This window comes from Cryptotermes secundus, unplaced genomic scaffold (genome assembly GCF_002891405.2).
Source record: "Cryptotermes secundus unplaced genomic scaffold, Csec_1.0 scaffold62, whole genome shotgun sequence".
NCBI lineage: Eukaryota > Metazoa > Arthropoda > Insecta > Blattodea > Kalotermitidae > Cryptotermes > Cryptotermes secundus.
Window position 1 is genome coordinate 2,317,017 of NW_019727786.1, and position 15,507 is coordinate 2,332,523.

General features: G+C 38.2%; 1 protein-coding gene across 4 annotated transcripts in view; it reads left to right on the plus strand.

The window, feature by feature from the left end:
• The window catches only part of LOC111864901 (sentrin-specific protease 1), a 38,628-nt gene that overhangs the window by 13,019 nt on the left and 10,102 nt on the right, over positions 1-15,507 (plus strand). The window contains exons 1-8 of one of the 4 annotated variants that reach the window (XM_023852498.2): positions 177-451; positions 3,628-3,728; positions 4,767-4,846; positions 5,973-6,071; positions 7,398-7,584; positions 9,151-9,362; positions 12,154-12,260; positions 12,737-12,921. In XM_023852498.2, coding sequence (XP_023708266.1) covers positions 390-451; positions 3,628-3,728; positions 4,767-4,846; positions 5,973-6,071; positions 7,398-7,584; positions 9,151-9,362; positions 12,154-12,260; positions 12,737-12,921 — 1,033 coding nt within the window. In that variant the 5' untranslated portion in view covers positions 177-389. Of the gene's footprint in view, positions 1-176; positions 452-839; positions 962-3,627; positions 3,729-4,766; positions 4,847-5,972; positions 6,072-7,397; positions 7,585-9,150; positions 9,363-12,153; positions 12,261-12,736; positions 12,922-15,507 lie in introns of those variants that run through there. The other 3 variants (XM_023852500.2, XM_033751618.1, XM_023852501.2) reach the window with 3 other exon arrangements.

The window sequence follows — 15,507 nt, forward strand, 5'->3', positions numbered from 1 at the left end:
ACAGTATTCTTCCCTGCAGCAGCCAGCCGGCGGGATTCCATGCGAGGCATTCGAATCTCTTGCAGTAGCTTGCAGTTATGGGCTAGTTGGTGCTAGTGACGCTAGTGACCGCTAGTGACGCTAGTGGCGGGGAAGCGGCTAGACCGGCTAGACCGGGCTAGACGGTAACAACGGTAACGACCGGTAACGACGGAAACATCACGGTCGTATCCGGTCATATCTGTTACTTTCTTTGAGGTTGTTTGAGCGTGTGGAGGTTATTCATAACGCGATGTAATTCGTGCCATTTCTTTTGACAGTTCGTGTGTTGTTGTTATTAGTGCGCTTCTCTAGAAGTTATGGGTGGTAAATTCGAGTAGGATATTCTGTGATGAAATCAAACATAAAATATGTTGAGCAGATATTTAAATTATATCCTGATCCGACTTGGCTTTAAAACTGGTATAAAAAGGTTAGCTTTTTAATCATAGTTTGGTATGAACCTAAAGTTCGTACATGCTGTTTATTTTGCCTGTGAATCATTTGAAATGAATTTTGACAAAGGTAACGGGTATTAGTATTTATTACTACAGTTCTAGAAATGTTGGCGTCGTTCGCAGTTTGACATGCCTCGCGTAATTTTCCCAGTGTTTAAATAGAAACAGTGTTGTGATATCTAGTAAATATGCGTGTCCTAGGTTTATTACGTATCGCATGGAGACGACACGACTTACACATTTTTTTTAATCAGCTGTGCCCTTTAATTTATTTCGATAAAGTTTTAGTTATCGATTGTTGAAAAAAACGTTGAAAGCCGCGGGCTTTATTGACTGTTTCTTTTGAATGAAGTTAAGGAGGGCTGAAAAGTTGAATGTATCATTGTTGTAATAAAGTTTAACGTTGTTTAATTATCAGTAATCATGTATAAAAGAATTCTGTTACGAGATGCCGTTATGTTTTGGAATCGCGGTGAGACGTGGAGGTATGTGTAAATCGCTTATCAAAGTTGGACCAAGGATTAAAAGGAAACTATTTCTTTCGTAAGGCCCCCCGCAGTTTTTAACAGGGCATGAACTGCATAGGAAATAGATTAGTGATGGTTTCCTATGTGTGCCAGAACAGGGCCAAATTGCGATATTTACGTTGATCTCAAGGCTCTGCCCTAATCCACATTTTACAAAGCTCTGAAAGAAAACGGAACTGCACCATTCCATGTTTCAGTATAAGTGCTTATACTGGTACACAGTTGGCCCCTACAGATTTTATATGTTGGAATCCCGTGCCACTCACTGTTTTACATTTGTATCCAGCATTGTCAGCTGCAGTGTTTTGTTTTACTTGTCTAGAGTTTTTAATTTGAGTATGCATGGGTATGTTGATTGTTTCCACATCAGGACATCCTTGGACTGGGGCTGTAATGATGTCCAAAACCAGTTTCTTGCATTCAGATTATAATTGTGACAGTTCTTCATTTTATGTCTAATGTTATGTGTTTTATTTTGTGTTTAGTGTAGTGAAGGAACAGGCAACTTAAGACTTTAATGGGTGTTAACAGAAATTGCAGTTGCACCCAGTTTCCTAGAAGGCATTTTTTTTTTTGCCATCTGCATCAGTTTTCAGGAATATATGCTCTGTTGCTGATATTGATTCTGTAATTTCATTCAGCATATTCATGTCCTATAGCCATTGTACAGGGCAGAAGGGAAAGAGGTGTTGAACTGGATATCTCTATTAGAGCACATTGGTATAAACATCAGTGAGATTAAAAAATATCTTATTTATGGTGACGAAGAATAAAACTTCAGCATTTCCCTAATTATTCAATCACAGCTTTAAATCTTAATGTTCATGCAGACAGTACTAGTGCCAAAGTCAAGAAAATGTGGATCTATACATCCACTCCCTCATACGCCTTCATGGCATAGTGCTTGATTAGTTAAGCACAGAGGCAACTTTACCTTTTTACCTCTTTTACACTGTAACAAGTATAGAATAATAAACTGCATCATTAATATGCTGATTGGTTTGGATGTGAATTAAAGAATCCTAGCATTTTCGTAGATGGACTTGGATGAGCAATGAAAAAATCTCAGATTATGTATGTTTAGTTATTTGAGGAAAATAATTCCATTTTTATTTTCATCATATACTCCTTTCTTCCTGACCTTTATCACTTTCATTGGTTTTCCTTCTTCCATCTTACCTTTCTTATACTTTTATGGTGTCCGTGACGTTACGTGGAATGTTCCCTGGCTGTCTTGTGAAGAGTGTAACATTCAATGAATTTAGGTAGACAGTATTCCAATGCTCTTTTTTTTTTGGTGACTTAAATACAAAGAAGGCCTTAACTTTCTGAATTAAAAGAAGTCACACACACACACATGTTCCTGGAAGCCCATATACTTACACATAAAACAAAGATCATGATAGGTTCTAAATGTAATATAATTTTGATATGTGCATATTAAAAATGTTGACTTCAAAATCACTGAAAATATGCTATTACAGAAGAATAGCAGTCCCCAGTATTAGTGCCATTTCTCAGTGAAAGCACTGTGTTCTCTTTCTCTGTTGATGCAAACATTACAGATAATAGCTTTTATGTATACGGTTATCATAAAATGGACTGATTTTCTTAAATCCCTAATTCTTAGTTTTCACTTCATTATATGCCTATGTTTATGCGGAAAAGAAATGTGTCTTTTGATCCTGAAATAACCTGTTCAGCAGTCACAGTCATATGCTTCTTATGATTTCCCTTCATTGGGCTTAAATTTAGGAGATCTGCATGTTGGATCACTAGCAGCACAGTGTATCTTGTTTTGTTTCCATCTAATTTCTCTTTTTTCCTGTAATACTTTCAGCCTTTAGGCTGTCTTGTTTCCTTTGTTCTCTTTACCTCTAGGTATGATTTTTAAGTTTGTTTGACTATCCTGGTCATACACGAAATGGCTAAGATGAATGCAGGAATACACATTTTATATGAGAGCACTCAGTAGGCCTACCTGGGAGAGATAGTCTGCAGTATTTCACTCTTGGATCTACTATATTTTGTTTCTAAATCTAGTAAAATGTCACTCAGTGAAACAACTCATTTTCATGAAAGAATTAATGCTGAGTTATAAAACTCACAAGAGAAAAGTACAAATTGATAGAGATTATTGTGCCAATCAGTTTGACTCTCACAAAGTGTGAGTCGGTATTATGGCACTACCAGTGGTCACCAGACTTTTGTCTTTTCCTACAGTTGGTAGTACATATGATATTTTAAACAAAATTATATGAGAAATTACAACAGTGGGAGTGGCTTTGTATAAAATGGATTTAATGAAACTGTTTATGTACTACACAGTCTGTCAACAACACAACAAATTGTTCCTTCTTTCTTACACTTTCACTTTTGACACATGTCTTGGCACTAAATGACCATCTTCAGGTGTATTACTATGCTAAAACTGCTACACTGCATTAATATCGTCCAATCGTCAAAAGTGAAAGTGTAAGAAAGAAGGAACAATTTGTTGCGTTGTTGACGGACTGCGTAGTACATAAACAGTTATAGATATAGTAATGCAACAGGATGCTTAAATACAGGATTGTATTTAATGAGTATTGTTTTTGCACTTTTACATTATATTTATATTTTAGGACCATAGATGAAACAGAGGAGGATGATGACATAAAGGAGCGATATTCTAAACAGAGGAGAATTGATAAAACTGATGAGCAGCATTTTCTCACATCTGATCGTAAGTAAAATTTTATTTTGGATGTAATTCTTACATGTTAAAGATGAAAAAGGGTATTTTATATTATGTGAGGCATGGATTGGTTGAATAAGTCCAGTATACCACAATGTATGAACAGAGCACAATTTTGCTTGTCTATCAAACAATGTTTAACACTGGTACTTTAACTTCTAGCTATTGTAACTTGTAATTTTACTGTATAAAACTTGATAAGTTTCCAGTTACTATTATTACTGCCATCACCACCACCACTGGTGCCTTTCTTTTTACGTTTATCTCTTGTTCTTCCCTCCTTTCCTCTTATCAGCTTAGGTTAGGTTTTGCTGAGACTCTGCTTGTTTCTGTATAAAGTCTCATTTTCTTTCATCAAAATTCTGCGATTGTTCATTAAAGCAGCAGACTTATCTTGGGTCATCCTGTGTTAACATGCTTTGTTTTAGGTTAGAAGTTAAGTTCCAGCTGCTGTCAGCCTTCCTTTATTCTTTCAAAATTTTACACTATTATACAGCTGTATAACAATGGTCATAATAATGAACACTGTAAGATTAATCTTAATTGTTACTTCGTGAAGACTGTAGGTGTATATCATCTCTCCACCATTTCATTAGATGTCTTAGACCTCTTCACCTCTGTTGGTCTGTATTTCAGTGGCTGATTTAGTGTTTTGTGTTGAGATTGTGTATTTCTTGTATTTTTTTTTACCTCTCTGTGACTGTTAATATTTGAAACATTTAATTTTTGTGTCTATTTTATTAGTGATCCAAGTGTTGTAAGGTTGCAGATACTTCATTTGTGCTACTTCCAGTCTTTCACTGTCTATTTTTTTTAAATACTCAGGCTTCATTTGCTGTCATTATGTATTTTCTGTTTCTGTCAAACTTATTCTTAATACCTTCTGGTAATTAAATGATACTGTGTTTACAAACACTGAGTATCATTGCTGGCAGTAGTGTTCCCAGCCAGCACATAGCAGCAGATGTATGAGTGGTATTGCTCTTGAAAAATTTGATATATTTCTTACAAGTCGTCTTCTTACAGAGTTCTTGCGTCCTTCTCCTAGTTGGAGGATGCCAAAAAAGAGGCCAGTTTTTAGTTGTCGACAGCAACAGAGAAGTATGGTAAGCATAATTTTATGTAATTATGTAATAATATCACATTAACTTTCTTACTTCAATAAAACACTAATAAAACACTGTAGTAGGAAAAATTAAAATGTGTTCTTTCTTACAAATGTTTCAGTCTGTCTGTGGTACTGTGGACAACCTTTTGGCTTCTGATCTTGAAACATGTTTCTTTGTCATGCTTTCTCTCATTCTATTCTCATAGCCTGATATGCTGTGAACTTTGTCATGAACGTGCTGAGAGCTAGAAATGCATTATAAACATCTAGTATATACATACAGCATTCAAATTCAGTACTGCCTATAGTTTTGTAACTATTAGAATAAGAAATATAATCATATTCCAGGTAAATATCTAACTTACTCCTTCTGCTGTTAGACACCACAGACAGAAATAGAGAAAGATGCAGTTTGGACAGAAAAGAGGGCAAGGGAAACAGATTCTGTTGACAAGTTGGTTTGTTCTCACATTGCCATCCGTTATGGTTCTGATAGGTTGACTAGCTCATGTGGTGCTGCACAATGCAAAAACAATTATCTGAAAATCCTCAAAGTTTGAGACACAAAAATGAATATTGAAATTGGGTCAAGATTTTTTCTCAGTTCAATCCCAAAAATTCAAGATTTGCAGAAGCCTGTTTTTAGCATACTTTCTTTGCTTTGAAAAAATAAAAGTACCCTTACAAGATCACTTTACTGCCTGTATGTGTGTATAATCCCCCCCCCCCACCAACTTTTGAATGCCTGAACCAGGCTTTATGAAAATTGTTATGTATGTCATGGCACTTGAGCTCATCTCAGTAGTGTACTTCATAAATTGCTCCCTGAATGAGCATCAGTGGAGTTACATGATTGGATTTTGATGCTTTCTGGGTAACAGTGACTGTCCTAGAGTTTATTTTCGTAACTAACTCACAGCAAGAAAATATAATGGAAGTCTATGTACAGCCATGAACAAAATTCTAGTGGTACGGTTGTTGTAGGCTAGTGAGAAGTAATTGTCATGACACCATGACATGTAGTCAGCTGGATTTTTCATATCCATTATAACTGCAGTGCATGACTGTTTGAATTGTGTAGATTGTACATGTAGACATAGTATATGATTGATTAATTTTTGTAGTATGCATTGCAGCCAGCTGTTCATGTACATGCTCCCCAGCCAGGATGTTCCTGGTTTGAAGATCACAAGGAAAGCATTATTGAAGTGTCAGATGATGAGGTATGTTTTGATTAAGACCTGTGTTATATTTGCTAATGCCATGGAGCTGAGTGCTCTGGAAGCTGATACTTGTTTGTCTAGTCAAGAAGTTCCCCTTCATTCGTGGAATATTCATTGTCATGTTCACAGGAGCCTGCTACAAGTTCTTATCTTGTGCCGCATGAATCAAAGTCACATTTTCAGATTCTGTTTCTTTAAGATTCATTTTAATGTTGTGTTTCCATGTACAATTAAATTTTCCCAGTGATGGTCTGTGGCCTTCATTTTATGTTACTAAAATTTTATGTGCATTTCTCATCTCTCCCATGAATGCAACATGCCCTCTTCATCTCATCCTGCTTGATTTCATCACCCTGATAATGTATGTAAAGAGTACAAATTATTAAACTCCACATTTGGTAATTTTCTCCAATCTCCTGTTACTCTTTCCCTTTTAGGTCCAAAGATTCTCCTCAGAATATTGTTTTCAAATATTCAAAAATACATTTGTCTTTTAATGTTACAATCTTCAATGCTCAGACAAAACAGCAGACCAGAGTTTAAAGAGTTCTGTCTTTTGGGATATAAGAGCATGTAGTCTGCTGAAAGTCACCTGTTATTTCAGGGGAATGCATTGCCTCTATCTTTAGGGTTGAAGAGTGATCCAGGCAAGAAACCAGCATTAAGCAGGTGGCGAGCAGAGTAAACCATATGCAGAAAGATCAGAACTTACAGGCTAGGAGGGAATTTGTAAGACAAGAAGTCTGCTCCCGTTGACTGTCCCTGGCCAACAGAGTAAACCAGTAGGAGGCAGAAGAAGAGCAAATAACTACTCCATTCCCTGAAAAGGGCTATTTTGCCACTTGGACATGGCAACACAAGAGAGAAGTTGTGTTTGTGGTATAGGCCTTGTCCTTTTCAGCTTCTTAGTTGCTCTACTTGCCGTCTGCTTCATGCTGCTTTTTTTGCTTCAGTTACTCCTCAGTCCTGAAGATAGAGGTGAGATGTTTCTCTAGAAGTCTGTTGACTTTCACTGGACTACCCAACATTAATATTCACTGCTGTGAGGACCTCAAATCCAGTATAATTCTTCTTTCTTTGTATGTTCACATTCATTGTATTTACAAATTATGTTCATGCCACCCTGTTCTTAATTTGTAACTGAATATTCCTGACACTTTCAAGAAATATTCATAATTGCATTTTAAAAATTCAGTGCAGTAAACTGAAATATTTCTCCATTATATACGTGTAGTGGGTAAAAAATTATAGTGTATGGTTTAGTACCATGTTTGTATTATGCTTATGTTAATTAAATCTTACTCATAATCTGCAATGCTGTGTCAGGATGTAGATGTCTTGGGAGAGTGGCAGGATGTCAAGACATTGAAGAAACGTCCAGTGTACAAGACAGCTAGTGATATTAAAAAGACAGGAGTTTCTGTAAATGTTGACAGATCTGAGGAAGATGATGTTCAAGTTGTCAAAGTGGTGGATTCTCATAGTGATGAAATTTCACGAAGTGGGAATACCAGTGAGTATTTTTTCTTCTCTTTACTATAAAGTGATGTTTAATGCTCTGAACCTAAATGGCCTAAAATGTCCCGTGGCTGTTAGCTAGACGTTACAAATCACGGCAGGCAAATCAAAAGACATGATAAAGAATGCTGTTTTTCATGCTTAAAAGTGTTTTTCTTTTTCATGCCCGACTTTGTATGTGAACTAGAGAAAGGGTAAACTGGAAGTATTAATGCAACAATCCTATTTGGTATAGGCTGTCCAATTCCAGAGAAAGCCATTTCACATTAGAATGAATACAAATACAACAGAATGAAATTATTTAAAAGAGGTAGTAGAGATTAGGAGTTTGTTATTATACAGGGTGGTTCAAATATGACCAGGACTGATTTGTGTGTAAACAAGCTGCACTGCGCAGCAGCTGTGCGACCTTGAGAGAGTGAAGCCACAACCTCCATCCTCCCTCCTGTTTGGGTTAGAACCTGCTCAGTCCTGTCTGGGAGTTGTTAGAGTGATGAGCAAACAGAAGGTCTCCTTGTTGGAGAAAACGTCCCGTCCACTGAAATTCATCACAGACTCCAGCACCAGTATGGGGAAGAGTGTCTCTCATGGACCCGTGTATTTGAGTGGTGTAAGTGCTTCAGAGAGGGCAGAGAGCGCGTGGAGAATGAACCACATGATTGTCAGCCACAAACATCCGTCACCGAGCGAAACATTGATCGTACAGGCACACTTATGCATGAGCACATCATTTGGCTCTGGTTTGCAGATGCTTTACATGTGGTAGTCGCTGCCTTATGTTCTGGATTCACTTTCTGTAATCTTTAGGGCATAATTTTGTGTACCCACTGTTGTTCCTGCAGGACTTACTGTGGATTGTGTTATGAATTCAGATCCAACATCAGTTGGTAGTCCTGCCATTCGCTTCAAAAACTGACCTAATTTCAGTTTTCGAATGAAAGTTTGTTCGCTCAAGTTTGAAGCTTGGCCAAGACACTGGCTATCCTGATCGAAATTCTATGCGGTTTTCCTCAGTCCTTCCTGGCAAATTCCTGAAAAGTGTCTTAAATTAGGCCATAGTCGTTTCCTTCAACATCCTTTCCAATTAACAATTCACTGTCCAGTAATTTGATGCTGTATAATTGGAGTTACTGTCATTAAATATGAGTAAGCTAAAAATAAACAACAATGACATAAGATCATTGTGCATCCACAAGCTTATATATGCTACGGTACCATATTTTCCCAGAAGTCAATGAAACATGTTCATTATTGTATCTATTCGTTTTAATTTGCAAATATAATATGACCCCCCCCCCCAAAATGAATTGAAAGTAAATGTTAAAAGACCTTATTAGTTGAATAAATATAATACTTAACAAATATGTTTTCTTATCAAAGGTTTTATGAGGCTAAAGTTCAATTTTGAAACTGTTAAATGTGAATTTGTTCCTATTTCTAATAGGATGAAACATTACTTATATTTTAAGTTATTTTATTGTGACTTAATTTTGAATTAAGACTGGCATGGTGGTAAACACAATTTTTTCTCTGCCATCTAATATAAAATTGAATCTTTCAGTCTCCATTTTCCAAACACCATCTGCAAGACCTTCATTATCATCAAGGCATTTTAATGCAGATTCAGGCACCTCAAAGAAAAGTCAAGTTCTCCTGCAGTGCCTGAAATCACATTCAAAGTTCAGTCAAGATGGTAATGGAAGCCATAGTGGGACATCCTCCAGATCCAGTCGCACGGAAGAGAAGAGACCACCGAAACTTGCTCTCAATGAGGTAAACAGTTGCAAAATAATTATTTCATAAAGTTGAGCATGTGGAGCTCATAGAGTTACAATTTGCCTGCTAATTATACAATAAATTTTGGGATGAACATATTGTCACATGTATGAGTGTGACTGTAAACAGGATTTGGATTGATGGTTGATTTTATTGGACTCTCTGACACAGTGCATGACTGCACTTTACAGTTTACTATTACGCACATACATAAGTGTCACAGTCACACCTTTACTAGCCATTGCTTGGTAATGGTTTCCAACTACTGACATTCCCCTTTCTCTGGGTTCCCAAACTATCCCCTGCCTCAGCTACCAGCTTCTCACAGCAACAGCTCACAATGACTGAGCCTCAGCAATTCTCTGACTAACTCAGTCACTCACCAACCAAGTGACTCACTAACCAACTCTTATGACATTTTGGCACAGACTACTCAGAAAACTCCATTTCTCTGTTTCTGTGTACAGGCCATTGCCTAGTTGTTTGTTTTGTGGTCTTTGCTTAGCAGTGGGTCTGCATCCTGCAATATGATGTCTGGTTTCCTTCATATGTTTCAGTCTGTATAGTAGAAATGTACAGGACCCAAATTTTGAAAGCCTTGAATTTTCTGATGCTGCCTTTGCTTTGCACATTAGGGTCATGTCAGACAGAATTGTAATCACAGGTCTCTCCAAAAGTGATGGTCATAGGATTGAAGTAGACAGAAGGGAGGATGAGTAAGAAGTTATAGATGTTGGCAGTGAACATGAGAGTTTGAGCAGTAAATGTGAGACAGAAGATGGAAATTGAAAAAAAACATTGAAGCTGAGGCATGTGATAGAAACGGTGAAGCTGAATAAGGGCTAGTGACTTTGTGCAGATGTATTTGGTAATGCAGAGACGTCCCATTCACGTAAATGTGGTAGTACACCAGCACATTCTGAAGAAGTGGCAAATATTATAGATTATTACAGTGGAAAAATTGCTGTAATAGAGGAAATGCTTGAAACACTTGCAGATGCTCATCTTGATCTGGTCTCAGACTGAAAAGTAATGTTTACATACGAGGGGGGACCCAAAAATAACCGGAAACGACCTGTTGCGCGCGCATGCTTTGTAGTTACGAGTTGTGCTGCTAGGTGGTGTTAGCTGGGGGTCTCCCGCGACTGTTAGTGAGCTGGCGTCAGTCTGAGTTAAGTGGTTTGTCTGTGGTGCTCTGTTGTGTGCGTTCCTGTTTCAACCCTTTGGCGATTAGTGAGATGGCCGACCAGAAGGAACAAAGAGTGTGCGTGAAATTTTGCTTTCTGTTAGGGAAAACTGCACTTCACTCTTCAAGTCACGGCAAACATTCACGCGGTTTTCTCTTTGGTCATCTCCGAGCAAGCGAGGAACAAATTTTGCAGACACCCGTCTCATGTGCAAACCTTCGGTTAAAATTCGCTGGACCATGCTCCATGAGATGTTCGTTTCCTCAGAAAGTTGGTCAATGGTCTTTCGACGATCTTCATCAATTTCACGCACACTCTTTGTTCCTTCTGGTCGGCCATCTCACTAATCGCCAAAGGGTTGAAACAGGAACGCACACAACAGAGCACCACAGACAAACCACTTAACTCAGACTGACGCCAGCTCACTAACAGTCACGGGAGACCCCCAGCTAACACCACCTAGCAGCACAACTCGTAACTACAAAGCATGCGCGCGCAACAGGTCGTTTCCGGTTATTTTTGGGTCCCCCTTCATATGCTTATTGTATACCTGGTCTTTCAAGAACTGCTAAAGTAACAACATACACAACTTGCTGATACATTTGTATGCATAAGTGATGCCAGGACAAGTTAAGACTGCTCTGTCACATATGGCCTTAGTTTTGTATTCTCTCTGTATTTGTAAGTGTTGTTTGTACAGAATTTGTAGATATGTTAATGTTTATTCCATACAAAACTTCACATTCAGGCTCTCTTGAAAACAGGAGTGAACCTTCAGGTTCTATAAAAGGTGGATATTATCATGTGTAGCTGAGAAACTGTCAGTATGTTAATGACTGTACTTCATATAATTAGTTTATCACATAATAACTCTGAAATGTGAGATTCACTCAGCACTGGAAGTTAAGGTCATGGTCTTCCAGGATGTGACTACATGTACACATAGATACTGTCATGTGTTGGGTGTGTGTCACGCAACAAATAATTTCACGCCGTATTGAATACTGAATTTATTCCACTCGCTCTCACAATTATACAATTTACAATCTCACAATTACTGCCATCAGCAGTATCACAAATACTTCTCCTGTTTCCATTCACTCCGGTGGATGCTAGCCTGCAATTGGCTCTCGGCAACTTCACGATCCACACTGTGTCACTCCTGACCACACACTCTCCTCACATACTGCTCAGCCGGCTTTTTATACCGTTCCCTGTTGCCTCGTGTTACCAGCGGTGTCCCCTTGTTACGTCACAGTGGGAAGTGCTGTTACGTCACCGTGGGGGAGGTGGACAGAGTGTTGACTGGCCTGTTACTGTAGCAGCGGCAGTTGCTCTTCTGTTATGTCACCGCCAGTGAGGGGATGTTTACCGAGCATTGCGTAATGATGGAAGGAGTGAGGGTATGTGACGTCACTCGTGAGACCACAGAGTTCACATGACCCCTACTTCCTCTTGCGCCATCCATGTCACAATACGTACCTCTCTACTAAGGTACATGACATCATATCTGAGAGGACTGTGACCTTAAGAAGATTATGTATACAGATGTTTACAGAGCGTTTCTTATATTTAATATGCTTGATATTCTTTCCTTTCAGAGTATCCGACTCGAGGAGAAAAGGCAGTACATAGAACTTCTGCAGAGATTCACTAGTGTCCCCCTTCAAGTGCAAAGTAGGCATCATGGAGCAATCAGGAATCCATGGTACTTATATATTTTTTTAATTGAACCATTTATGCAGCTACTCAAGAGATTTCATAACATTTTATGGAACCTGAAGGTTCATTACCATGTTGACAAGAGCCCTCCACTGTTCTCTTTCCTGATGCATACCCTTAATGTATGCTTAAAAAAAAAGAAGGAATTTGTGCTAAAGGCTGAAAGTTAAATACAGAGTATACCCTCATGCTAAGGAAGGGAAGTATTCTTGAAAATGTGGCTGGATCATGGAATTCCATATATCAAGCCCTGCTTTTTGTGGCTGAATTTACTGTTGTTTTGTAGTTTGTGTTTAAAATTTGTTAATATCCAAAATTTCTGTGAAGGCAGATCTGTGGATCTGAAATTCTGTTATCAAACATTTGTAAGATGGGGACACACTGCATATTACTCTAGGTAAGTATGGTGTGCCCTTTCTCATTTTTGGTTGATGAGTAATTAAAGTTATATCTGTGTTTCAGTGCCAGAACAGTTCAGGACAGAGGTGGAAATTTACAGTATTCTGACTTTGCTGGACAAGCCAGGGAGAAAGTAGGCAAAGAATGTCCTGTTATAATTGATCTAACCAAATCACAGCTAAGCAGGCCTTTCTCTGGGAAGCACATAGAAGTGCGCAGGGACCGAGAAGCAGAGCCCTACACTGCAAGTAAGTTTCTGATGGTTTGGTAGGAGAATCCCCAGGTTCAGCATCACTATTGCACATGAATCTGAACCAGTTTAGTTCGTTTTACATTCTCACTGTTTGTTTCCATAAGAGCCATCTTGCTGTAATTCTTCTGTCTCCTCCTAAGTCTCAGGTATGCTTTCCAAGATGTTTTCTTACCGAAATGCACAGCACGCATAAGGGGTAGGCTTATACTGTCCCTTGCACCATAACTTTCAGTGGTCTGTTGTGCATAAATGCATGGCTTGGATGACCATCAAAGATGTTTGAAAATTACCTCATACAACTAGATAGATAAGACCTTGCTGAAAGTCGCAAAATCTTGCTTTTTATTGATCAGTGTCTTGCTCATGTGAAGAGTACAAAATCTTTCAGCAACATCAAAATTACATTTCATCCAACTGCCCATACCACCCAGCCACCTTTAGATTTGAGAATCATTTGTGCATTCAAGTGCCATTACAGAAAACTGCTGCTTCAAAAGACTGTAGCTGGATATATCATTTGCAGTGCACTTCATAGCACAGGCTTGAGCATTGTTAACACCCACAACAATCAAGAGCTGCTTTGTTAAGTGTGGTTTCTTAATTGATCATATCACCAGCAATGATGATGGTGCAGTGAGAGTTACTGAAAATGAAGAGGATGACTGGCTTAGTATATAAACTCTTGGAATGCAGTTTGAGGACTATATGATACGTGACAGTGCTCTTGAAGTTTGTGGGATTCATTGTTGACAAATCAGCGGTTGACTAGACGAGAAGAAGAAGAGGAAGTTGCAGAACATAAACTAACATTCTTGAATGCATTAAGAGACTGGAAGCGGCCGAAACATGCCTTGCAGTTTGATACTGAGAATGGCATTACTGTAGTGCAAAGCAAAGTTGAAAATGAGCTATACAGACTGACAACTCAAAAGAGATACAAAAGAAAACTCTTACTAACTGGCTAAACACTTGCAGCTAAGAAGGGAACACACATCACAAAACACGGTTTACACAGAAAATAAGAAAAACGACCCCACAGTGAATGAACCACACGCAAGTTTTAATTAAGACACAAGATAAATAATCTTAACAAGTTTTAGTGAGTGTAAACTTATAGTTGACAAATACACACTTTTTAAATACTTTTTAAATTGTGTTGTGAAGACATATGAGGGCAAACAATGCAATAGATTAACGTAATTAGGGCACCTGATGATGGCACTGTGTTGCCGAAACATGTCGTGAAGTAACAGGTGAAATTGAGTGCACTACAAGACGGCCACTGTATACATATCATGGCTAAAGAAATGATGTAACTAGGTATATACCATATTTGCCAGTCTGTCCAGGTGTTGCAGGGACAGTGCCTTGAAATAGGTAATGACCATTTTTAGACCGAACCGCTACAACCTAGCGACATCATCAACACAGGGAGCAGCCCATACACATATCAACATAAGAAAATCTAATATACATCACTCCAAATAAACAACCTGCTGGGTGACATACAGCATAACGAGCGTAAAGTCCACAAGACAATAGTAGGTCAAGACCACACGACCTAACTTATGTAAGAAGATCCCGATACGCACGCGCCCCACACTATAGTCGCTTCTACCAACAGAAACTCATGTCAACACATAGTGGTCACAAAATTTTAAAGAGACTTATCACATCATTTCCATTGTAGTACAATTTTAATTTTTATGTTTTAATCTTTAGTCCCTAATTTTTTCATTTTTATTATCTGAATACTTAAAATTTTAACTGAAAGACTCAATTTATGCATTTAAGAACTCTCAATTGCATAATAAGGATCCTTATTGAAGAATTAGATGTAAATTGTTAGATGCAATTCAACAACTGAGTCTGGTGTCATTGTCAAAACATGTAGCGTCAATAAAGACAAATGTTGATTCGATAGTGTCTGCTTTGTTTTAGTTACAGAATATTGTTGTGTAGGCTGCATACTTTTCTATACAGTCTATGTACCTTGTTTAATTACCATTTTCTTCCACATCCTTTCAATTCATCAGTTATAATTACCATCTCATCACCATTGCTACATAACCACAGCAGTTGTTGTGTTGTGAAATAAACCAAGAAGTGCATTTGTATTTACATTGCTAGTGTTCAAACATATGCATTTTAAATGATCTTCCATACTTATGGTATAAAGCAGACTACATTTTCCTTTTCGATGTGTCATTTTCTTTTCTCTAATCTTACACTTTGCTCAGTATTATACAAGGTGTGGCAATAAAGAACCCGGATTACTTTTATGACTCATTTCCGGCCACGTCATTGACGAAGAGGAGGGTAGGGCATTGACCCTTGGACTTCCCTCTACCGTCACACAAAGTTTCATTCACGTGCATCGGTTAGTCTGGCCGCGACCATTGTTAGAAGCGGATCGTGTTTCTGAGCTCCGTCGGAATAATGCTGAGTGCTAATGCAGAACAACGTGCTAACATCAAATTCCTCACAAAACTTGGAAAATCTGCCACTGAAACTTACAATTTGTTGACAGAAGTATATGGTGATCAGTGTCTATCTCGCACGCAAGTTTTCGAGTGGTTTA